At 44.8% G+C, this 27276-nt stretch overlaps 1 protein-coding gene across 1 annotated transcript in view; it reads left to right on the forward strand.

Annotated features, from left to right (window-relative positions):
- Nucleotides 1-200: 200 nt before the first annotated feature.
- The window catches only part of LOC139753513 (glutamate-gated chloride channel-like), a 45178-nt gene continuing 18102 nt past the window's right edge, over nucleotides 201-27276 (forward strand). Inside the window, exons 1-6 of the mRNA XM_071670161.1 lie at nucleotides 201-299; nucleotides 3884-3953; nucleotides 5024-5177; nucleotides 8506-8588; nucleotides 10691-10830; nucleotides 26315-26515. Coding sequence (XP_071526262.1) covers nucleotides 201-299; nucleotides 3884-3953; nucleotides 5024-5177; nucleotides 8506-8588; nucleotides 10691-10830; nucleotides 26315-26515 — 747 coding nt within the window. The remainder of the gene's footprint in view (nucleotides 300-3883; nucleotides 3954-5023; nucleotides 5178-8505; nucleotides 8589-10690; nucleotides 10831-26314; nucleotides 26516-27276) is intronic.

The raw sequence follows: 27276 nt of genomic DNA on the forward strand, positions 1-27276 counted from the left end.
ATATACAGCTCTGCTATTTGGTGATAATATTGATATCAGGACCCAGAGTTTTCTCCAAGTACTTGGTGATAACATTGATATCGGGAGCCAAGGTTTCCAATCATCTAGTGATAACACTTATCAGTAGCCAGGACTTCCAAGTGCTTGATGATAGATATCATTGCTATACGGAATCAGGGTTTCGTATTCATCATATGATAATGATAACACACCATCGTCTCTCTCCCTGCCCAGGTCCAGCCATCGTTCACATCAACCTCATGATTCGAAATGTCCAGACCATCTCTGACGTCAAGATGGTGAGTTACACTCGATCTGTTCTTGTCCACTCGTAATGAGTTACCTGTCCTTGATGAGTTACCTGTCCTTCATGAGTTACCTGTCCTTCATAAGTTGTCTGTCCTTCATGAGTTATCTGTCCTTGATGAGTTACCTGTCCTTCATGAGTTACCTTTCACTCTTGGTGAGTTACCTTTCACTCTTGGTGAGTTACCTTTCACTCTTGGTGAGTTACCTGTCCTTGATGAGTTACCTTAAATTCTTGATGAGTTACCTTTCACTCTTAATGCGTTACCTGTCCCTGATGAGTTACCTTTCACTCTCGATGCATTACATGTCCTTGATGAGTTACCTTTCACTCTTGATGAGTTACCTGTCCTTGATGAGTTACCTTTCACTCTTGATGAATCACCTCTTCCATCAGATGAGTTACGTGACTCTTGATGAATTGCCTTTTTTCTTGAGTTACCTGTCCCTCCTAATGTGTATCCTATGCCTTATGATAAGTAACCTGTCCCTCTTGATGAGTTACCTGTCCCTCCTGAGGAATTATCTTTATCTTCTAATGATTCACCTGTCTCTTTTGAGTTCCCTATCCCCATAAATGAGTTACCTGCCCCTCTTCATGCCTTAAACTGTTCCTCTTGATGAGTAACTTGTCACTGTCGATGAGTTACCCGTCACTCTTGATGAGTTACTCGTTACTCATGATGAACTACTGTCTACTGGTCTACACACAGAAACTATAGGAAGCAACAGCCAGGCGCAAGTCAGGGAGCCCAAGGTTTTGGCAAGGGACACACGTGAAGACAGCTCACGAATGTAGTAACCAAAGTAATACCTGTAGAATAAGGAGAGAACAGCAACATCACTGTGGATAGAGAGAGAGAGAGAGAGAGAGAGAGAGAGAGAGAGAGAGAGAGAGAGAGAGAGAGAGAGAGAGAGAGAGAGATGGATGGAGAGAAAGGGGGGATGCCTGGAGCACTTGTAGGGCGAAAGACTTTCCATTCGACTCTAATTAAGGATAGAGGTGCAGGAGGTGCCACCCTACAGATATGAACAGTTCTCTTGTACTGTTGGGGTGTGGGGGGGGGGGGGGGGGTGATGTATGAGATATCTGGAAGGAGAAAAAGTCATGGCGGCGTCTATACAACAACACTCCCAGCTTTTTGTGGAAGCAGCAAGTGGTTTAATATTCATCATGTGGGGTTTCACACAGGATAGAGTTGGGGGATATGTTTATGGCCAGCAGGTTTATGCTTATCAGAGGGATGAATAATTATGGTGCTCTGAAAGTGAAGAGGGGGAAAAGAGTGACACTTAGGGAGAGAGAGAGAGAGAGAGAGAGAGAGAGAGAGAGAGAGAGAGAGAGAGAGAGAGAGAGAGAGAGAGAGAGAGAGAGAAATGAACATGGTTTCTGCTTCCTCATCCCGAGATATTGCACAGGTTCGAGTTATGTGAGGAGATGTGTCCAGTATGACAGAGGCAACGGATGATAAGAGTAAGGAAGGAAGGGTAATTGAGGTGAGGCATACAGAGGGGAATCTCCCTCAAGAGTGGACATAAAAACAGCAGTATCGAGACCAGCGATGCTGGTGATGAAGCTAAGTCTGGACGAAGGCAAAACTCTGCAGACATTTACAAAATGGTTGACGCAACGCTAGTACATAAAGGACGACCCTGAGATAATGCCTCAGCAGTAGAGGCCAGATAGCTTGACTCTATGAGTATTAAGTTCTTTTTTTAAGAGTGATAAAAGAACACATTCAAACCTCTTGATCGAGAACATAGCTCCTGACAATGGACGAGTAATGCAAGGGAAGAGAAAGAACACCATACCTCTCAATTTTGCTACAGCAATTGACGATCAAACCACCGAAAATATCAACAGAAAATGCAGCGTAACAGAACACTAGGAGTAAGATAGGAAGACGGATCAAAGAGGTCTTAAGCAACAGAAGGTTCAAAGTAGTTGCAGACGAAGCCATGTATCATGAAGATGATGATATCAAGGGTAGAGTGAGGTGACGTACCAACCCTTGGTAAGCTCACAGACCTGTCAGTGAGGGTGTCATGTCCCCAGACGTGGACACCTCCTGGGGTTAACTCGAGCCTAGTTACAAGCTGACGGCGCTGGCTAAGCTTGCCACAGCTGTGGTACTTTACACCAACAGTAGGTGGTACCCCTCTGTCTACCAACCAGAGGACCAACCCGAGGAAGCGTGAAAAGCAAGGTGAGCTTTGCGCCTGGAATCGAACCCTGGCCATTGAATTAGTAGTCAGTGATGCTAATCATAAGGCCACCGAGGCACCTTCTGTCAGTGAGGTATTCATAAGGAACAGTGTTAATCTTGATTCTCTTTAGAATACAGATATAGGGCATCGACAGGAGAAGTGAAGCGCTTTGCTTATACTTAGAGGATCAGAAGCTGAAGAAAATGACTTAAATACAATCAACGGATAAGCTTTCGTGAACCATAGGGAATTTAGCGAAGACAAGCTTGTGCAAAATAAGGTAACACCGCATTGAGAACACCGTATATAGACCAAAATAGAAAGCAAGAGAGAGAGAGAGTGAGGCTTATTTCAGAGATTTGGTGTCATCACGAATGAGCCAAATAGAATGTAAAGTACATATTGAAACAAGAGCTATATAGAACCAGGTATGATCTTGTGATCTCAAACATCAAGACAACTATTAATGATATGTTTTATGTATACATAAGAAGCATCTATGCATTCATGTGTCGTTACATATTAATATCTGACTAGGTGTGTATACATACTGATATATTTACGTATATGTGTTGAAAGACCCTATCACCCAAAACATATTTTGCATAACGTTAATATACAGATTGCCAGATTGTACCCCTAATGACAGAGCTAATTAGCCAGTAGTCATTATGACTTTTTCTGCTTGTTGATATTCAGTGGAATTAAATGAACAACGTTTGTAAGTTTTCTTTCATACAGAAAAAATTATATATATATATATATATATATATATATATATATATATATATATATATATATATATATATATATATATATATATATAATGTTGGAAAGGATCACAATTTTGCGCGTGATCAAGATATTCCTGTGAGTCCACGGGGAAAATGAAACACGAAAAGTTCCCAAGTGCACTTTCGTGTAATAATCACATCATCACATGTTTACCAAATGGCGTCCTAGCTTCGTCTCTTCGATGTATATCAACTGACTGTTATATTTCTCTCTTGTGTCTCCCATGATGATGTGATTATTACACGAGAGTGCACTTGGGAACTTTTCGTGTTTCATTTTCCCCGTGGACTCACAGGAATATATATATATATATATATATATATATATATATATATATATATATATATATATATATATATATATATATGTATATATATATATATATATATATATATATATATATATATATATATATATATATATATATATATATATATGTATATATATATATATATATATATATATATATATATATATATATATATATATATATATATATATATATATATATATATATAATGGAGATGTGTATGGGCAATCGACGCTAATAGATGTGTGTGTTTTCTTCCTGCAGGAGTACAGTATACAGATCACCTTCCGTGAACAATGGGTGGATCATCGGCTCACATTCAACAACATGCAAGGTACGTACGTGGCTGGCCGGACCGAGGTCTATCCCCAATGGCTATCCCAAGGACTGTTCCTAAGACTACTATCCCTATGGTCATCCCAAGGACTATCCTCATGGCTATTTCCAGGGACTGTCCCTAAGACTATCCCCATGGCCATCCCAAGGACTATCCCTAAAACTATCCCTGTGGCCATCTCAAGGACCATTCCAAAGACTATCCCTAAGGCTATCCCAAAGATTATCTCAAAGACTATCCCTGTAGCTATCCCAAGAACTATCCCTAAGACTATCCTCATGGCCATCCCAACCACTATCCCTAATACTATCCCAACGGACGTGCCACAGGCTATGAGTCAGCATCACACTAATTAGAAGAAAATGTATAGAGGTTTCAAATGTTGGTTCACTACTATGCCGGATAATTTACCTATTTTTAATTATGTGTCTTGAATTTACCTCATCTAAGTTGTCAAGGCAAAGATACAAAAGCCATAAAAGTATTTCATACATTTTCTAACCCAGAATCTCACTTCAAAGTTGGTGCTGTGATTTCACGTTTTCTTTCCTTACATCTTCTCTTCAAAGTACATACCTACTTACTACCCATTACCTGTCAACTCACCTAATACCCATTACACTATTTACTTCCACCTAAAGAATTGAAATTACAGAAGTTTCTTTCATCGCTTACCTTATTTTCCAGTACCCAAAATACAAGATATAAAGATACCCAGTACCCACATCACCAGCCAGTACCAACCTACCACATCACCATACATGTATATATTCAACATACACCACCCCAGTACCCACTACACCACTCAGTACGCACTACACAACCCAGTACCCACTAAACCATCCGGTAGCCACTACACCATCCAGCACCCCACCCGTATCCACCACACCTCCCAGTACCCACTACAGTATCCAGTACCTACCATTCCACAGAGTAACCTCTTCTTACCCTGCCACATCACCCAGTACCCACCAAACCACCCGGTAGCCACCATACCATCCAGTGCCCCACCCAGTATCCAGCACACCACCCAGTACGATGCCCACCAGTTCACGTCTCGTTGGCAGGTCGTATCCAGTACTTGACCCTGACGGAGACAGACATGGTGTGGATGCCTGATTTGTTCTTCAAGAATGAGAAGGAAGGACATTTCCACAAGATCATTCTACCCAACCTCTACATCCGTATCTACCCAAACGGTGGCGTTCTATACAGTATCAGGTGAGTCTACAAGATCATTCTACTCATCATCTACCTCCTTATCTACCCGAACGGTGGCGTTCTATACAGTATCAGGTGAGTCTACAAGATCATTCTACTCATCATCTACCTCCTTATCTACCCGAATGGTGGCGTTCTCTACAGTATCAGGTGAGTCTACAAGATCATCCAACCCAACATCTACCTCCTTATCTACCCGAATGGTGGCGCTATCTACAGCCACAGGTGAGTCTACAAGATCATTCTCCCTCACCTCTACATCCGTATCTACCCGAATGGTGGCGTTCTCTACAGTATCAGGGGAGTCTACAAGATCATTCTACTCATCATCTACCTCTTTATCTACCCGAACGGTGGCGTTCTTTACAGTATCAGGTGAGTCTACAAGATCATTCTTCTCATCATCTACTTCTTTATCTACCCGAATGGTGGCGTTCTGTACAGTATCAGGTGAGTCTACAAGATCATTCTACTCATCATCTACCTCCTTATCTACCCGAATGGTGGCGTTCTCTACAGTATCAGGTGAGTCTACAACATCATCCAACCCAACATCTACCTCCTTATCTACCTGAATGGTGGCGCTATCTACAGCCACAGGTGAGTCTACAAGATCATTCCCCCTCACCTCTACATCCGTATCTACCCGAAAGATGGTGCTCTATACAGCATCCAGTGAGTAAGATGAGTATATTCTCTGCATTATTAGTTGATATGATGAGTAAAATTTCCTGCATCTGGTGAATAGGTTTTAGACACGTGGGAGTTGACATGTCACCGAATGGAACCATGGGAGCTGAAGTGAACTGTCGGATGGGTGAAGTGGCGAAGGTCTTGAATGTGAAGAAGAATGAGTGGAAAAAGAAGTCCCTGTCTGTGAGGGCGAAGATGAGTATGTTTGCTGGTATAATAGTTCCAAAATTGTTGTGTGGATACGAAGCGTGAGCCCAAGATCAAAAGAAGTACGAAGATTATATTTTTGAGGACAATATGTGGGTGTGAGGAAGGTTGTACGAGAGAGCTGAAAAGATGTGCTGAAATGGTTTGGACATATGGAGAGGATGAGTGAGGAGAGGTTGACGAAGAGGGAACAGGTTGTACGAGAGAGCTGAAAAGATGTGCTGAAATGGTTTGGACATATGGAGAGGATGAGTGAGGAGAGGTTGACGAAGAGGGAACCGAGGAAAGGCGTACGCGAGATAGAGCGAATTGGAACGATGTGGTTTAAGGGGGACAACGAACTGTCATTGGACTGAAGCAGGGCATAAGAAGCATGGGAGAGAGAGAGAGAGAGAGAGAGAGAGAGAGAGAGAGAGAGAGAGAGAGAGAGAGAGAGAGAGAGAGAGAGAGAGAGAGAATATCCCAAATGGTGTTCTAAACATGCCATTCTCTCGTCTGAAACAGACATATTTCAAATACACTGAGTGACAGTGATGTGAATAATGATAACCTGAGACTTAACTTGACGAAGAACTCAGAGGGGGAAAAAAAAATAGAAAATGGGCAAGAAAACGGGAACAACAACACTACAGATGACTCGCTCGGGGTGATGCAGGGAGGGAGACAACACGTCTTGCTTTATTAGAATTTCCTTCACAAATTCCGGGAGCGGGAAAAACATGACACAGCTTTGGTGTCGCATGACATGAGCGGATTACCCGATGAAAAAAAGACATTAAAGAAATGGCTCTAGGAATGACAGGATGTATATTGGCCATGAAAGAAAAAAGATGTGGAATTCTGAGAGTCTTGTGTTGTACGAAGTGGGAAGTTGAACGTAACTTGGAAGTTCTAACTCCAGACTATGCTTACCTCTATGGTTTAGGGAACTTACCCATACATGTTATGAACTTACCCATACTTGTTATGAACTTGCCCATGCTGTAGGAACTTACCCAAGCTGTAGGAACTTATCCATATTTGTATGAACTTACCCATACTTGTTATGAACTTGCCCATGCTCTAGGAACTTACCCATGCTGTAGGAACTTACCCATATTTGTATGAACTTACCCATACTTGTATGAACTTACCCATACTTGTATGAATTCACCCATGCCTGTATGAACTTAAACATACTTGTATGAACTTACCCATACTTGTATGAACTTACCCATACATGTATGAACTTACCCATGCTGTACGACTCCATAGAAAATTCAGCTCTGCTTGAACATTATGTTGTTTCAGATTTAAAAGTGGTCTGCATCATGTTTACACAAAGTGTCTACTAGTAGTGCTGCTACTGAAACTACGACGATTAAAGCTAATAGTAAAACTACTACAACTACTACTACTACTTTTACTCGTACTATTAGATCGCATAAACAACTTTGGCTGTTGTACTGGGCATGACGTAACAGGAATTCGCAACTTGAGCCCGACGTCCGTCCTTGGAAGATAACAAGCTCTTGGAAGATCACAGCGATGGAAATTCTTCCCACAACTCCAAAGTCCATCTACAAGAACAACAACTCCTTTGTTTTGCAGGATGTTGTCCACAGCCACTCGGTAACCTAAGTAGTACCTTATGGTTTGCTCTGAGGTCAGTGACATAGTTGTGCACAGTGACCCCGGAGAGGACAGATCACTGCAGTACGGGGAGTTCATACAGGTGGAGGGGACAAGCTGTGTCCGTACTCCCGCCATGGGGAAAGGTGATATCAGAGAGGAAGGCGCTGCAGGTGGTCGTGACGGGGGAAAACAAAGGAGGGCAAACTGCACCAGACCACTGGAGTCTTCTGCTAGTGGTGCCGGAAGATGACTTGAGGAGAAATGTCTATACACTGTAATGTGTCTTTCAAGAAGGCGCGAATGATGTCAGTCGTAGATTTAAGGCAACGTATTCATCAAGTTTATTGTTTTATGTATCCACTGATCACAGCTGCTCTTACAGGCGAATGGTTCCATAAGTTTAAACAATCCCTTTGAGGAAAGAAAATGCACTTCTCCTTATTCGATGTAGAATGGTTGCCTGCCTGTTTGTGTCTATCACCACGAATGACAGTTGGACAAATCGAACCTTGAATCACAGTTTAGTTCGAGAATCATTAAGGCCTTGATGATAATTATGGTCATTATCTAATCACTGTATGTATCATGGCGTAGATGCAGAGGTGTTCATTATACTGTGACGAAGACGTAGAATGTGATGTGACAGAAACGTAGAGAAAGAAGGACAGGAAGCGAAAAAGATGGAAAGATGAAGTGGAAGAAACTCTTGAGCAGAAGCAAGGGATAAATGAGATCGAGTATAAGTCATGAGGAAGCACCAGCTTAGACACAAAGAATATGATAAAAGCGTCTCATCTACTCCTTCCTTTGACAGGATCTCTCTGACGCTGTCCTGCCCGATGGATCTGAAGCTCTTCCCGCTGGACCGACAACAGTGTCAGCTCCTCATGGCCTCGTGTAAGTATAGACCTTTCCTTTAAGCAAATATATGCTATTGCTAAGCACTATCTATCTTGTCCAGGTACTCTTTAATTTCCATATATCACGAATATTGGTAAATTGGTAACTTGCTTATTAAGAAGGATATCTCTTCAGTACACAGGTACTTATTCTCCGTTTTCTTCGGACATCACTTTCTCTCCAAGATATTCATGTGTCTTCCAAGTCGAGGAATTTTTTCTCTAGGTTGATGGGATGGTCAGTGCCGAGGGGCTTTCCACCCAAAACGTTCCTTTTGTGTGATGAAGCGGCCTTGGAGAGGTGAAAGGGGGGTGGGTCAAGTGTAATGAGTTACCACAGTGTTGCAGAGTTGGAGATGTAGGGCTGGACTGTACCGTGAGTTGTAAGTGTTGTCGTATGGGGGAAATCACACCCGTCTGTAGCTTGCCATGGAGACTTGAGATATGTCAAAGGTAGTCTGAGCAGCAAAGACCCAGTCCCTGGTGGGGCTAATTAGGCCTGTCAGTAAGGGCCATGAACATGGACACCCCCTGTTAGGTTCATTATGCATGTCGGTGAAGGCCATGTCCCTAGACATGGACACGGCCTGGTTGGATGAACGGCTGGGTTAGCTGCGCGCTCTCTGTCCACGCCGAGGATCGAACACGAGCCAGTGGATAAAAAAGATAACTACGTTAACCACAACACCACCCGGGGGCGCCTCCACTCTCAACAGTGACCATCCAGTTCATCCCGAGGAAGTTCCACCTTCCCCTCAACACAGCAGGGGCCTCGCTCCAGAGCAAGGTGTAGCTGTAGTAAGATACTCGTCTCGACCACTGTCTTGGGAAGCCTCATAACTTTTGGTATGTCATGCCATCCACTACTCCCTGTTCCTCACCACAGTTGTGTTATTACATCTGTACTCCTGAGCAAACCTAACCTAGAATATATGTCATCTGACCTCACCTTGTTGGCTGTAAGGTTAACATGGGTCTCTCGTCTCTTGCGAGGTTAACGAGGGTCTCTCGCCTCCTGTGAGGTTAACGTGGGTCTCTCGTCTCTTGTGAGGTTAACGTGGGTCTCTCGTCTCCTGTGAGGTTAACGTGGGGTCTCTCGTCTCCTGTGAGGTTAACGTGGGTCTCTCGTCTCCTGTGAGGTTAATGTGAGTCTCCCGTCTCCGGTGAGGTTAACGTGTGTCTCTCGTCTCCTGTGAGGTTAACGTGTGTCTCTCGTCTCCTGCGAGGTTAACGAGGGTCTCTCGTTTCCTGTGAGGTTAACGTGGATCTCTCGTCTCCTGTTAGGTTAACGTGGGTCTCTCGTCTCCTGTGAGGTTACCGTGGGTCTCTCGTCTCCTGTGAGGTGAACGTGTGTCTCTCGTCTCCTGTGAGGTTAACGAGGGTCTCTCGTCTCCTGTGAGGTTAACGTGGGGTCACTCGTCTCCTGTGAGGTTAACGAGGATCTCTCGTCTCCTGTGAGGTTACCGTGGGTCTCTCGTCTCCTATGAGGTGAACGTGTGTCTCTCGTCTCCTGCGAGGTTAACGAGAGTCTCTCATCTCCTGTGAGGTTAACGTGTGTTTCTCGTCTCCTGCGAGGTTAACGAGGGTCTCTCGTCTCCTGTGAGGTTAACGAGGGTCTCTCGTCTCCTGTGAGGTTAACGAGGATCTCTCGTCTCCTGTGAGGTTAACGAGGATCTCTCGTCTCTTGTGAGGTTAACGTGTGTCTCTCGTCTCCTGCGAGGTTAACGAGGGTCTCTCGTCTCCTGTGAGGTTATCAAGGGTCTCTCGTCTCCTGTGAGGTCAACGAGGGTCTCTCGTCTCCTGTGAGGTTAACGTGGGGTCTCTCGTCTCCTGTGAGGTTAACGAGGATCTCTCGTTTCCTGTGAGGTTAACGTGTGTTTCTCGTCTCCTGTGAGGTTGACGAGGATCTCTCGTTTCCTGTGAGGTTAACGTGTGTTTCTCGTCTCCTGTGAGGTTAACGAGGATCTCTCGTTTCCTGTGAGGTTAACGTGTGTTTCTCGTCTCCTGTGAGGTTAACGAGGATCTCTCGTTTCCTGTGAGGTTAACGTGTGTCTCTCGTCTCCTGTGAGGTTAACGCGTGTCTCTCGTCTCCCTGGGCAGACGGGTGGACGACGGAGGACCTGGTCTTCCTGTGGAAGGACGTCGACCCGGTGCAGGTGACCAAGAACCTCCACCTGCCTCGCTTCACCCTCGAGAAGTTCATCACTGACTACTGCAACAGCAAGACCAACACAGGTCAGGTTACTCCTCTTCACTACTCCTCACTCGTTGTCTGTAATGATGTTCGTTCCTTCTCCTCTTCGCTACTCCTCACTCGTTGTCTGTGTTATAATCTCAAGAGTTTCCCCTTCCTCTTCAAGAATCAGAGTCACTTTTATGTGTGTTGCAGCACACTGACACACACACACACACACACACACACACACACACACACACACACACACACACACACACACTTGAAAAACGAGTTCCAGTTCATCCAGTGTTTAGAAGATAGATTTTTCATAAGGCTAAACGTTATTCTATAAAACTAGTTTTAATGGCTTGCAGTTTGGTCACATCATTACAGTATGAGAATGAGAGACTATTCTCTCCTTAATTAATCTGCTAATTACAACTGCCTTCAGTGTTTATATCTGGTTATCAGGCTGGGGTCATTAAGACAAATAATTTCTGACTATTATGAGTATTTTATCTCCATCTTTCCTCCCACTTTCCTATGAATAATTTTCAGACCTGATGATTTCCTTCCATTCTTCCCATATCTTACCAAAACTAATTCTGTGTAATTAATGACACCCTTATCCTTCGCGTTCCTCCACAAGGCACAATCCTCCTCATCCTTGTGTGCTCCAAGAAATTCCTTCGCTTTTGTTGCAACAGGGAATCACAAATGGACGCACTGAAGATCGTGTCTAAGGGAATCAGAAACGGACGCACTGAAGATCGTGTCTAATCAGATTTGCGTCAGCGATGATTACTGAGGAAATGACGTTGTTTAGCTAGATCAAGAAAACTCATAATGCTGATGAGTTAAAGCTTGGCACTTACGAACTTTAAAGTTATGACTACACCAGACATACACTGTAGTAAAGCTATGACTACACCAGACATACACTGTAGTAAAGCTATGACTACACCAGACATATACTGTAGTAAAGCTATGACTACACCAGACATACACTGTAGTAAAGCTATGACTACACCAGACATACGCTGTAGTAAAGCTATGACTACACCAGACATACACTGTAGTAAAGCTATGACTACACCAGACATACACTGTAGTAAAGCTATGACTACACCAGACATACACTGCAGTAAAGCTATGACTACACCAGACATACGCTGTAGTAAAGCTATGACTACACCAGACATACACTGTAGTAAAGCTATGACTACACCAGACATACACTGTAGTAAAGCTATGACTACACCAGACATATACTGTGGTAAAGCTATGACTACACCAGACATATACTGTAAAGCTATGACTACACCAGACTTACACTGTAGTAAAGCTATGATTACACCAGACATACACTGTAGTAAAGCTATGACTACACCAGACATATACTGTAGTAAAGCTATGACTACACCAGACATACACTGTAGTAAAGCTATGACTACACCAGACATACACTGTAGTAAAGCTATGACTACACCAGACATACACTGTAGTAAAGCTATGACTACACCAGACATACACTGTAGTAAAGCTATGACTACACCAGACATACACTTTAGTAAAGCTATGACTACACCAGACATACACTGTAGTAAAGCTATGACTACACCAGACATATACTGTAGTAAAGCTATGACTACACCAGACATACACTGTAGTAAAGCTATGACTACACCAGACATACACTGTAGTAAAGCTATGACTACACCAGACATACACTGTAGTAAAGCTATGACTACACCAGACATATACTGTGGTAAAGCTATGACTACACCAGACATATACTGTAGTAAAGCTATGACTACACCAGACATACACTGTAGTAAAGCTATGACTACACCAGACATACACTCTAGTAAAACTATGACTACACCAGACATACACTCTATTAAAGCTATGACTACACCAGACATACACTGTAGTAAAGCTATGACTACACCAGACATACACTGTAGTAAAGCTAGAACTACTCCAGACATACACTCTATTAAAGCTATGACTACACCAGACATACACTCTATTAAAGCTATGACTACACCAGACATACACTGTATCAAAGCTATAACTACACCAGACATACACTCTAGTAAAACTATAACTACACCAGATATACACTGTAGTAAAGCTATGACTACACCAGACATACACTGTAGTAAAACTATGACTACACCAGACATACACTCTATTAAAGCTATGACTACACCAGATATACACTGTAGTAAAGCTACGACCAAACCAGACATACGGCGCAGTAAAGCTAAAAAAAAAAAAAATGTGTTGGAGAAATCGATATATCTCATCTATAGATCGACTACATATCGAGGCAGACGTAGACAACCATCCTGACAGTGTGGGCTGGGGTGGTAGAATGTCTCTTCCATTTCACTCCAGTACACACGACCCAAGCCCAACTGGCGACCACCATTCCCAAACCAAGTGTATGGTCCCCTCCCACCACCTTGCGACACCTAGCATGGGAAAGCCGTGTTTAATCACCGCCAGCGGTGTGTGTCCTGGTGGAGTTATCATGGCAATAATGGCGAGAACATGGCCCGATACAGCTGTGTGGTGTAACATAGGAGGCCCCCAAGATCAAGAGGTGTTCACGTGACTCGTCGGTGGTGTTGCGGTGGAGGGAGGGAGGCATGGGTGAGTTGAGGAAGTCTGGTGAGGGAGGGAGAGGGTGAATAACACGTAGGGGAGAGGAGGAGGACGAGGACAAGTGATCAATCAATATAGAGAAAGTGAGAACACAGAAATGGGGATGATAGATGCAAGATGAAACATTGTGAATATGATGATAGGCATGGGAGAAAGTGAGGTATGAAAATTATAGGAGAGGAAGGGGGAAGAAGGAGTAAAGAGGAGGAGACGGAAAGAAGGAGGAGGAACAGGAGGAGGTAGAGTGTGATGGTTGTAAACAAGGCATATGAAGTAGTGCAGCAATTTAGGGGAAACTTAGGAACATGAATTTGAAGAGGTCAGTTCAGGAAGCGGATCATAACGAATTGAAAAGAAATGATTTCGAAAAGTGGTTGACGGGATGTCAGTGATTGTGGTGAAGCAAAACATAATGGGCCGCCTGGGATCAAGCCTGCACTGGTTCGCATCCTGGTCGGGGCTGTCGTTACACAGTCTACCCAACTGTTCCTCCTTCCCTGTCGGGGTCGGTTGATGGGACTGGTACCTGGCTTAGGCTAGGAAGTATACACAGAGCGATGATGAGTTGGCCTTGGTTAGGGCGTTCAGCTGCCCGTGCCGTCTCAGCTAACACAGAAAAAAAAGCTGTGTCAGGAGAGTTTAACTGTGACAAGAATAAGATTGAAGAATGTCATAGAATTGAGAATTATAAGGGTAAAAACGGGTAGGATTATAGTTCATTTGATATTGATGATGAAGGGCGGACTTATATAGTGATGAAGGGCGGCCTTATATAGTGATGAAGGCCGGCCTTAGACAGATGTTAAAAGAAGATCAGGTAAGGAGGGAGACGGATGGTTTACACTATGGTGGAGGCTGGATGATGAATCTCAGGCCACGGGTGTTAAAGAGGTGGATGGAGAAGAGCTCGTTCTTGGGGCAGTGTTGGTAGAGATGTGGTGAGGTTCCGCGTCTTTTGATCGCGGTGAAATGGGGATCCAGAGAAGCGTTCAGCACTCCTCAATCTGTGGCGCCATTCCGATTTGGGATTTCGATTAGAAAAGAATCGTGTCAGATGTTGCCAAAGGTTATGTAGAGGATGAAAGAATGTCTCTCTTTGGACTGAATACCAGCAGTCTACGTGTGTATAGGGGGGGGGGGGGGGAGAGAATATTAAAGATGGCAACCTGGGCCAGGGAGGGGAACGTGTCAGCTATCGAATTACTGGCTAACTGCGCCCCCGTCACTAACTTCCCCAATACCCAGACGTAGTGTCTCCCCGGCTGGTGGCTACGTGGCCGCCCTCCCCACTCCCCTCACTGTGTCGGTGGGTCCAGGCTGTCAGCCCTCCATCATCTGACGCAGTCATCCAGCCTCTGATGATATTGTGTAGAGGATGTTTTTATGAGAAACACATTAACGGAGGCAGACTGGAGGGTGATGGTGGTGGTGGGGGGCTGTGATAGTGAGGAGGAAGGACTTGGGAAGACTGGGACACAGCGCCAAACGAGAACGCTGGATCGTCTGTTGACAGCAAAAGAGGAGCTAGACAAAGAGGTTCAAAGTTCGAGAGAATAGGCGAATAATAGAAGACACAGAGTAAGGATTGGTAGGTAGTGAGAGAAAATGACTAATGAAAACGTGGCTTTCAATAATGTATAAGTAAATATGGATTTATAGAAGAAAGTGAGAATGAGGTGTCGTAGGAGAATGATAAAACATTTTTGGAGTGAATTACCAACATCACCTATCTGTGACGAGACTTTCCACAGGGAAAAGTTTGCGCGTAGCGCTCACCGTATTGAGAGAGAAATGAGACAGACAGACTACTTAGGCGCAAAAAATAACAACGCAACATCAACATGGAACACCCAAGTTGAGGTAGTTAAAGCGACCAATGTCTTCCAGGTGAAGCTAGATACAGCAAGACCAGTACAGTAACAAGGCAGTTCCACTTGTCTACCACGATCCATCGAGCGCTTTTCATTCCTTTTATTTCTCACTCAATTTATGGATCCTGCTCTGTCCTGCACGTCCCTGACAGCTTGCACTAACAACTCTTTTCTTCTCTCCACCTGACGGTTCTGTCTCTGCTTGATAGCTCTCGTCCTCCTGTACCTACAGCTCTGAGTTCCTCTCCCTCTCTCTCTCTCTCTCTCCTTTATGGTTGACACCTTCCCTCCCGCCTGACTGCTTCGTCCCCGTCCTTCTCAAACCTTCCCACTCCGTCAGATACGTTTGTCGGTTTCCCCCCAAGTGTTACATACTTCTCTATGGAATTCTTCTGTTGTATCTTCTTCACATGATAGCTTTCACCCCAATTCTTTCTCCTTACCTTCCTCTCTTGACAGGTTTAACAGCCAAGGTGTCCCTACAATCCTCACTTGACGAGTGTTATCTCCTCGTTCCCCCGTATCCCTCTCACTTGACAAGGGTTAACTCCTGTGTTTTGCTTTCTCCATCTCATTCGACGGCTTCAACCCGGATGTCACAGCTCTTTTCTCCAAACATTTCCGTCTCTCATCTCGCACTTCCTCACATGATAACTATGTTGCCTGCCCTCACTCACACGTTTGACAGCTATAATCCTCACCTTGCACACAAACCATTTTAACCTCCTGTTCATTTTGTTTATCTCTACTTGATAATTACATTTCTTTTGCATGTGAAGTCGTTTTTGCCGCCCGTCATATGACAGATGTTCACTTCCCACCACATTCCTTTGGCGTGACCACTATCCCCACCATTCTCCCATCCAGCCCAGCACTTGAGGGCTTCACCCTCTTGCTCTATCCACTTGGAAGCTGTAACCTTCCCACCCGCACCACTTTATGGTTCCTTCCCTTCAACATGTGCTTCACTGCTTCCTCTCTTTTCCTCAGGCACGAGACGATTCTTTTTCTCTTCCTACAACCATTCCCATGACAGCTCCTCTCTCTCTCTCCCCCCCCCCCCCCCCTCCTACCTGAAGTGTGTGGAGTTACCGCCCTTACCTACCCTGAAGTGTGTGGAGTTACCGCCCTTACCTACCCTGAAGTGTGTGGAGTTACCGCCCTTACCTACCCTGAAGTGTGTGGAGTTACCGCCCTTACCTACCCTGAGGTGTGTGGAGTTACCGCCCTTACCTACCCTGAAGTGTGTGGGGTTAGTGCCCTTACCTACCCTGAGGTAAGTGGGAGTATTGCCCTTACCTATTCTGAAGTGTGAGGTGGGTGTTCTGCCCTTACCTACCCTGAGGTAAGTGGGAGTATTGCCCTTACCTATTCTGAAGTGTGAGTTGGGTGTTCTGCCCTTACCTACCCTGAAGTGTGTGGAGTTACCGCCCTTACCTACCCTGAAGTGTGTGGAGTTACCGCCCTTACCTACCCTGAGGTATGTGGGAGTATTGCCCTTACCTATTCTGAAGTGTGAGTTGGGTGTTCTGCCCTTACCTACCTGAAGTGTGTGGAGTTACCGCCCTTACCTACCCTGAAGTGTGTGGAGTTACCGCCCTTACCTACCCTGAAGTGTGTGGAGTTACCGCCCTTACCTACCCTGAAGTGTGTGGAGTTACCGCCCTTACCTACCCTGAAGTGTGTGGAGTTACCGCCCTTACCTACCCTGAAGTGTGTGGAGTTACCGCCCTTACCTACCCTGAGGTGTGTGGGGTTAGTGCCCTTACCTACCCTGAGGTATGTGGGAGTATTGCCCTTACCTATTCTGAAGTGTGAGTTGGGTGTTCTGCCCTTACCTACCCTGAAGTGTGTGGAGTTACCGCCCTTACCTACCCTGAAGTGTGTGGAGTTACCGCCCTTACCTACCCTGAAGTGTGTGGAGTTACCGCCCTTACCTACCCTGAGGTAAGTGGGAGTATTGCCCTTACCTATTCTGAAGTGTGAGTTGGGTGTTCTGCCCTTACCTACCCTGAAGTGTGTGGAGTTACCGCCCTTACCTACCCTGAAGTGTGTGGGGTTAGTGCCCTTACCTACCCTGAAGTGTGTGGAGTTACCGCCCTTACCTACCCTGAGGTGTGTGGAGTTACGCCCTTACCTACCCTGAGGTGTGTGGGGTTAGTGCCCTTACCTACCCTGAAGTGTGTGGGGTTAGTGCCCTTACCTACCCTGAGGTGTGTGGAGTTACCGCCCTTACCTACCCTGAAGTGTGTGGAGTTACCGCCCTTACCTACCCTGAGGTATGTGGGAGTATTGCCCTTACCTATTCTGAAGTGTGAGTTGGGTGTTCTGCCCTTACCTACCCTGAAGTGTGTGGGGTTAGTGCCCTTACCTACCCTGAGGTAAGTGGGAGTATTGCCCTTACCTATTCTGAAGTGTGAGTTGGGTGTTCTGCCCTTACCTACCCTGAGGTAAGTGGGAGTATTGCCCTTACCTATTCTGAAGTGTGAGGTGGGTGTTCTGCCCTTACCTACCCTGAGGTGTGTGGGGTTAGTGCCCTTACCTACCTGAGGTATGTGGGAGTATTGCCCTTACCTATTCTGAAGTGTGAGGTGGGTGTTCTGCCCTTACCTACCCTGAAGTGTGTGGAGTTACCGCCCTTACCTACCCTGAGGTGTGTGGGGTTAGTGCCCTTACCTACCTGAGGTATGTGGGAGTATTGCCCTTACCTATTCTGAAGTGTGAGTTGGGTGTTCTGCCCTTACCTACCCTGAGGTGTGTGGGGTTAGTGCCCTTACCTACCTGAAGTGTGTGGAGTTACCGCCCTTACCTACCTGAGGTATGTGGGAGTATTGCCCTTACCTATTCTGAAGTGTGAGTTGGGTGTTCTGCCCTTACCTACCCTGAGGTATGTGGGGTTAGTGCCCTTACCTACCCTGAAGTGTGTGGGGTTAGTGCCCTTACCTACCCTGAAGTGTGTGGGGTTACCGCCCTTACCTACCCTGAAGTGTGTGGGGTTAGTGCCCTTACCTACCCTGAAGTGTGTGGGGTTAGTGCCCTTACCTACCTGAAGTGTGTGGAGTTACCGCCCTTACCTACCTGAAGTGTGTGGGGTTAGTGCCCTTACCTACCCTGAAGTGTGTGGAGTTACTGCCCTTACCTACCCTGAGGTGTGTGGGGTTAGTGCCCTTACCTACCCTGAGGTGTGTGGAGTTACCGCCCTTACCTACCCTGAGGTATGTGGGAGTATTGCCCTTACCTATTCTGAAGTGTGAGGTGGGTGTTCTGCCCTTACCTACCCTGAGGTGTGTGGGGTTAGTGCCCTTACCTACCCTGAAGTGTGTGGAGTTACCGCCCTTACCTACCCTGAGGTAAGTGGGAGTATTGCCCTTACCTATTCTGAAGTGTGAGGTGGGTGTTCTGCCCTTACCTACCCTGAGGTGTGTGGGGTTAGTGCCCTTACCTACCCTGAGGTGTGTGGAGTTACCGCCCTTACCTACCCTGAGGTGTGTGGGGTTAGTGCCCTTACCTACCCTGAAGTGTGTGGGATTTCTACCCTTGATAACCTTGAAGTATGTGGTGGTAGAGTCCTGACCTTCCCTGAAGTTGATGATGCTTAACATCAACATGCAGGAGCTCTTGTGCGTCACATGTAGATTTCTCTTTTCCGACACACACAAACACACACACACACACACACACACACACACACACACAGACACACACACACACATACAAGGATGGCTCCCGCCGCCTTCCTTTCTACCACTACCTGTGGCACATGGAGGACTCCATGACCACCCTAGGTAAGGTCAGTGAATGACCCTTCGCCTGGGTGAGCTCAGGATGACTCCTGACCTCTCTCCGGCGTGTGTGACCGTAGGACGAACCCTGAACTCCCTTGGATGTGTGACCTTAGATTGAACCCTGACCTCCCTTGAGCGTGTGTGACCTTACGTTGAACCCTGACCTCCCATGCGTGTGCGACCCATGGGTAACTCCATCTTGTGTTTACACTTTGACTTCTCACGCCATCCACGCGTAACCTCTAATAACCCCTCACTCATCTCCCTGACCCGTTACTCATTGGCTGGGACCCTTAACTCATTGCCTTGACCCATGCGTTTCCTCACTCACCCCCCCCCCCCAGACCTAGTGAGCCCTTACCCATTTTACTGACCTCAGTGACACCCCCCAACTCATCTTCCCGACCTGTGTGACCCCACCTTATTTCCTTGACCCCAGTGAATTCTTACTTTTTCCCTGACCTGTGACACCCATTCATATCCTTGACCTGTGTCATCCCCAGCCGTCTTACTGACCTGTGTGACCTCCAACTCGTTTCTCTGACCTGTAAGACCTTTTCTCCCACTCTTCTCCTTGATCTGTTTGACCCCTTGCGAAAATCAACATATCTCTTATCTATTGTGGCCTTTGCATGACCCCTCATTAACCCAACATAGGTAACATCTAGATGACCCCACATCTTTCCAAAAGTTTAATGATTTTAGGGTGACCCCCATGTGAGTGAAGTGTGACCCGAGGATGACCTCTTTTGTGACCTGTCATGTACCACGGTGATGATGATCTTCAGGCAGCTCTTATGTGTTCTCAACATGCTTGACCTCTCGTTTGTGTGAACTTGACTGTGACTTTTCTGTGACCTCTTTCCCGTGTGACCTCTCCTGTACATGACGTGTGCGTTATCATCCTTTTTTTGGGGGTGACGCCTGAGGAGCCTGTGTGACGTATAACCTTCATAAGCCATCATCTCCATAAGCTACTAGTGACCCCTTCGTCCCTCAGAAATGTGTAGCTGCTCATGATTACACTTCGTGTGACCCACGGCTTAAGATGAGTTAATCCAAGGTGATCCTTCATTTTCCGAGGCACACACACACACACACACACACACACACACACACACCACACACACACATATATATATATATATATATATATATATATATATATATATATATATATATATGTATATATATATATATATATATATATATATATATCTTTCATACTATTCGCCATTTCCCGCGTCAGCGAGGTAGCGTTAAGAACAGAGGACTGGGCCTTTGAGGGAATATCCTCACCTGGCCCCCTTCTCTGTTCCTTCTTTTGGAAAATTATAAAAAAAAACCAGAGGGGAGGATTTCCAGCCAGCCGCTCCCTCCCCTTTTAGTCGCCTTCTACGACACGCAGGGAATACGTGTGTTTGTATGTGTGTTTGTACGTACGATAGATAGATAGATGGTTTAATCGATAGAGAGATGGTGTGATAGACTGATAGATTTAACCTGGAGGCATGGACATAGTGATCTATGCAACAATCATCATTGGAAAGAGAAAATAATAACACTGAGTACTTTCGTTTGTTACATCCATTTCCCGCGTTAGCGAGGTAGCGTTAAGAACAGAGAACTGGGCCTTATAGGGAATATCCTCACCTGGCCCCCTTCTCTGTTCCTTCTTTTGGAAAATTATAAAAAAAAAACCAGAGTGGAGGATTTCCAGCCACCCGCTCCCTCCCCTTTTAGTCGCCTTCTACGACACGCAGGGAATACGTGGGAAGTATTCTTTCTCCCCTATCCCCAGGGATGAAATATATATATGTATATATATATATATATATATATATATATATATATATATATATATATATATATATATATATATATATTATTATTTATTTATTATACTTTGTCGCTGTCTCCCGCGTTTGCGAGGTAGCGCAAGGAAACAGACGAAAGAAATGGCCCAACCCACCCCCATACACATGTATATGCATACGTCCACACACGCAAATATACACACCTACACAGCTTTCTATGGTTTACCCCAGACGCTTCACATGCCTTGATTCAATCCACTGACAGCACGTCAACCACGGTATACCACATCGCTCCAATTTACTCTATTCCTTGCCCTCCTTTCACCCTCTTGCATGTTCAGGCCCCGATCACACAAAATCTTTTTCACTCCATCTTTCCACCTCCAATTTGGTCTCCCTCTTCTCCTCGTTCCCTCCACCTCCGACACATATATCCTCTTGGTCAATCTTTCCTCACTCATTCTCTCCATGTGCCCAAACCACTTCAAAACACCCTCTTCTGCTCTCTCAACCACGCTCTTTTTATTTCCACACATCTCTCTCACCCTTACGTTACTCACTCGATCAAACCACCTCACACCACACATTGTCCTCAAACATCTCATTTCCAGCACATCCATCCTCCTGCGCACAACTCTATCCATAGCCCACGCCTCGCAACCATACAACATTGTTGGAACTACTATTCCTTCAAACATACCCATTTTTGCTTTCCGAGATAATGTTCTCGACTTCCACACATTCTTCAAGGCCCCCAGAATTTTCGCCCCCTCCCCCACCCTATGATCCACTTCCGCTTCCATGGTTCCATCCGCTGCCAGATCCACTCCCAGATATCTAAAACACTTCACTTCCTCCAGTTTTTCTCCATTCAAACTCACCTGCCAATTGACTTGACCCTCAACCCTACTATACCTAATAACCTTGCGCTTTTTCACATTTACTCTTAACTTTCTTCTTCCACACACTTTACCAAACTCAGTCACCAGCTTCTGCAGTTTCTCACATGAATCAGCCACCAGCGCTGTATCATCAGCGAACAACAACTGACTCACTTCCCAAGCTCTCTCATCCCCGACAGACTTCATACTTGCCCCTCTTTCCAAAACTCTTGCATTTACCTCCCTAACAACCCCATCCATAAACAAATTAAACAACCATGGTGACATCACACACCCCTGCCGCAAACCTACATTCACTGAGAACCAATCACTTTCCTCTCTTCCTACACGTACACATGCCTTACATCCTCGATAAAAACTTTTCACTGCTTCTAACAACTTTCCTCCCACACCATATATTCTTAATACCTTCCACAGAGCATCTCTATCAACTCTATCATATGCCTTCTCCAGATCCATAAATGCTACATACAAATCCATTTGCTTTTCTAAGTATTTCTCACATACATTCTTCAAAGCAAACACCTGATCCACACATCCTCTACCACTTCTGAAACCACACTGCTCTTCCCCAATCTGATGCTCTGTACATGCCTTCACCCTCTCAATCAATACCCTCCCATATAATTTACCAGGAATACTCAACAAACTTATACCTCTGTAATATATATATATATATATATATATATATATATATATATATATATATATATATATATATATATATATTTCATACTATTTGCCATTTCCCGCATTAGCGAGGTAGCGCAAGGAAACAGACGAAAGAATGGCCCAACCCACCCACATACACATGTATATACATACACGTCCACACACGCACATATACATACCTATACATCTCAACGTATACATATATATACATACACACACAGACATATACATATATACACATGTACATAATACATATTGTCTGCCCTTATTCATTCCTGTCACCACCCCGCCACACATGAAATGAAAACCCCCTCCCCCCGCATGTGCGCGAGGTAGCGCTAGGAAAAGACAACAAAGGCCACATTCGTTCACACTCAGTCTCTAGCTGTCATGTATAATGCACCGAAACCACATATATGGTGACAGATTCGAGTGAGAAACTGCAGAAGTTGGTGACTGGATTTGGAAAAGTGTGTGAAACGAAGAAGCTTGATCGTAAATGTGAATAAATGCAAGGTTATTAGGATTAGCAAGTTAGAGGGACAGGCTAGACGGGGGTGCCATGTTTGGAAAGGTCGTTAGCTGGGAGGGTGAAAAAGGGTATATTTGAGGGTATATAAGTCCCAGCAGTGTTATATGGATGCAAGGCACGGGCTACATGAACGAGGATGTGCAGAGGAGGGTGGGTGTTGGAAATGAAATGGTTGAGGACAAATTGTATGTAGTGTAAAATGATTTGATCGAGTAAAGGATAAAAGGGTGAGGGAGATGTGTGGTAATAGGAAGAGTGTGGTTGAGAGAGCAGAAGAGGGTGTGCTGAAATGGACTGGACATATGGAAAGAATGAGTGAGGATAGGTTGAGAAAGAGGATATATATTTTAAAGTGCAGGGAACAAGGAGAGTGAGGAGACCAAATTGGAGATGTAAAAATGAAGTGCAAAAGATTTTGAGCGATCGGGGTCTGAACATGCAGGAGGGTGAGAGGCATGCACAGGAAAGAATAAATTGAAACGATGTGGTATACTGGGGTGACGGTATGTCAATAGACTGAACAAGGGCGTATGAAGTGGCCGGGGTAAACCCTGGATAGTTATGTAGGGCTTGCTCTGGATAGGGTGCGTGATTCCGGTGCATGGCATATGAACATTTAGAAAGTAGATTTGAACGAATGTGGCCTTTCTTCGTCTTTCCCTTGCGCTACTTCGTTAAAGCGGGAAACAACGACCATGATTATATATATATATATATATATATATATATATATATATATATATATATATATATATATATATATATATATATATTTCTTTTTTTTCCAAAAGAAGGAACAGAGAAGGGGGCCAGGTGAGGATATTCCCTCAATGGCCCAGTCCTCTGTTCTTAACGCTACCTCGCTAACGCGGGAAATGGCGAATAGTTTGAAAAAAAATATATATATATATATATATATATATATATATATATATATATATATATATATATATATATATATATATATATATAAAATAAGAGTGTGCATATCTCGGAAGTATTCGAATTTTAATTCCGAAATATTCGATTGTTGGTTATCTCCGGACAATGAGTTCCTTAATGACCCTGTCAGTCAACAGTCCCACAGCCCAAATAACCAATCAACCTCCTTTCCAGCATGATCTCTCAACAGTCCACAGCGTTTTCATAATTTGCGATTCATCAGACGTACTGTCTTATGTCTCGAGGTTACTATATGGACTCCAGTGAACGTGGAACACCTGCCTGACTCTGGTGATAACCTGTGAGCATGAGACATCTGCCTGTTTCCAATGATAGCTTGTACTAAGCTGTCGCTGACCTCGTCATCTTTCTTCAGTCGTTGTCTCTGGTGAATTCCCCTGAGAAGCTGACTGATCACAGACTCTCCCTGAGGGAGTGTTCTTCTCCAACCTCTAATGCTGTTGTCTCCTCCCTCTCGCCACCCTCTGCCACACTTCACCACCACCTGATCCTCTAATATCAGTTGTCTAGAAAGTCTGGACTCAATGGCAGACCTCACCGTTTAACTGGAGGTCAACGACATTTCGAATTACACGTCATGAACTTGTACGTACATGCCAATGGGTCCTCCATACACATGGGTCTGTGTGTGCTACTTGGGCATTTGTTGAACTGGAGGTAAACAGCGAATTATGCTTTTGAGACTGGACTTTTGAAACACCCACTAGATTCGATATTTACCAAAAAAGAAAAAGGTTAAGGTGCATTCACCATCTGTTGTGGATAAAACGAAAGAATTCAGACATCACTAGACACTGGGACCTCTTTTCTTTTTTAAGGCTGTTTGAGATCGTGAAATTGATCAGAAACACAAAGACTTTAGTGTGGAGAGGATAAAGAATGACGAGGAGAAATGCTTTTGGAACACTGTAACGTTGAAGCAAGCGCTGGAAATGTGGTATACCAGAGGGATAATTGGCCTGAAGACTGATGGTCAAGCCAGTTAAGTTGTTATGTCCAACCAATTTGAAGCTCGATTCTTACTCAGTGTTCACGTAAGGTCAACCAAACACTAATCTGGTTACCAAGGTACAAAACCAACTCTACCATGTTACTTGACTTGTGCTTAATCATCTTGTGATTGAGTTTTGAAAACCAGTCTAAAAACTGACTCATCAGATATGTACGATTATTATTATCGGAAACCAAACAGCGATTCGATGATTGAGTCGTGACCTCTCTCAATGATACACAATCATGCCTCGCATGATGGTTGCATCATACAGTAATGATCTCTGAGCAGTGACTTATTAGCTCTTTATCCATAACGTGTTTCCACTGGCAAACTTCCAGTCCTAAGGAACATTTCACAGGACCAAAAATGTTAATGGAAAGATCACTCTAGTGGTGAAGAACACGTATCCATTTTGTTTACCTTTATTCCATTCAATGTTGACGTATCTTGATTCTGTAAGTCATCACGTAAAATGTTATCGTCCACCAGCAACGAGACTGCAGATAAAACATGAATTATGTCCTCGGCGGTAAATAAGGATAAACAGGAACTATATGAGATCTATGTCATAACTTCATCGTCTCGAACTAAATGGAATTGATAAACCATGTATCGGATAATGATGGACCTGTAATTCTCTCGCTTGCGTGCAGTCCCTCCAGACCGCTTTACGAGTCGCGTTTTCTCTTTAGAATAAAAAAAAAAAAAAACCGCTTGAATTGAAGTGAACTGTTCCTTTCCGTTTTTCTTCGTCAAAAGATTTATCAATTCTTTCCTCCTCCGAGGAAGGCAGGTCCCCGCCCCAAATCTCTCCCAGCAGTTGCTGCTGGCGTCACTAAAGTCGAAATGAGAAAACAGAGTAAACTTTCTTCCTCTCGACTTGCCTCATAGCCTTATAGGTATTTGTCTTCTCTCGTATCGATGGCTGACACGCTGTGCCCTACACTCGACCACTGACGACGCTCTGCGTAGTCTTGGTCTGTCCGTCACCTCCTTCGCCAAGGTACCCTCACCAGCGGCATGCAGGGTCCACCCCGCCAACTCCCCGACACACACTTGCCCCAGCAGGAACAAAGAGCGTGGGACTTAAAACTACCACTTGAGGTCCTTTTAACCAGAGGTTGCGCTCATGTCAGCTTCCTCGCCACGAAGAGTTCCTAGCTTCGTCCTGTGATTTCATGTAATTCATGTTTCTCTTATTCTACAGTCACGCAGTTCCTCCCTTTTTTGGTTGGAAACACGTATTTCTTCCGAAACAAATGGGAAAGATGGAAGACAGATGGGTAAGAAGGTGCCAGAGGTCAGTTACCTTACACTATCTGACTCTTCCCCACTACAGGCCATCGATGTGTGGACGGGCGTGTGTCTGACCTTCGTCTTCGGGGCGCTGCTGGAGTTCGCCCTCGTCAACTACGCCTCGCGATCCGACAAGCACCGCGAGAAGATGAAGGAGCAGAAGAAGCAGTGGGAGGCGGAGCACGTAGCCGCCCTAGAAGCTGCCATGCAGGAGCAAGCCGAGGACGGCCACACCTTCGCCATGGTCAGTAGTCTGAAGCCGTTTCCAGTGTAGGACTTAAAGGTACCGGAACACCTTCCCTAACGGGAATTCCTTCCGAGAATCATGTTGTTAATCATTGTACTTTTTGGAATGGCATTTCCATCCTCCACCCTCCCTCCCTTCCCCTCCATAAACCCCCTTAATCTCAGCCACTCATGTCCTCCCACTTGACCCAGGCCCACCATAAGTCCAACAGTAGGGTGTATGTGTGTGTATATATATATATATAACTGTTGTTGAAAGACATTACAGCTCGACTATTTGAGGTCACAGATCCATCCCTAAACTTCAGTCAAGTGATAGGCTTGTTGTGTTCACGAGCCAGAGGTTTTTATTGCTTCTCGAGTATAGTCGAGCTGAAGATTTTAATGTCATGTTGGGTCTAGAACTCTCTGCAGGATGCACCTAAAGGATCTGCGGAGCTGGGCTAGGCCCGTCCTACAATGGAACATTGAGTGTTATTAACAGTAGGATTGTTCCGGGGCCATTAAGTCTCCTTTTGACGTGTCTCATTCTGTGTTTATATGTTTGTTTGCTTGTTGTGTCTCTCTGTCTGTCTGTCTGTTCGTGTTTCATGTTTACATCTTGAGAATGGATTGATAAATATGCTTCACGACATTAGTGTCGACAACCTCCCCTTAGGGGGAGAGTTTAACACTTGCAAGTTTATCATCATACAATGTCTAAACCCTCTCCTCCCCAACCACCCACCACACACACCCTCAACTAACCCATCCCTCCTC

The sequence above is a fragment of the Panulirus ornatus genome, chromosome 14 (assembly GCF_036320965.1).
Source record: "Panulirus ornatus isolate Po-2019 chromosome 14, ASM3632096v1, whole genome shotgun sequence".
NCBI classification, from domain to species: Eukaryota; Metazoa; Arthropoda; class Malacostraca; order Decapoda; family Palinuridae; genus Panulirus; species Panulirus ornatus.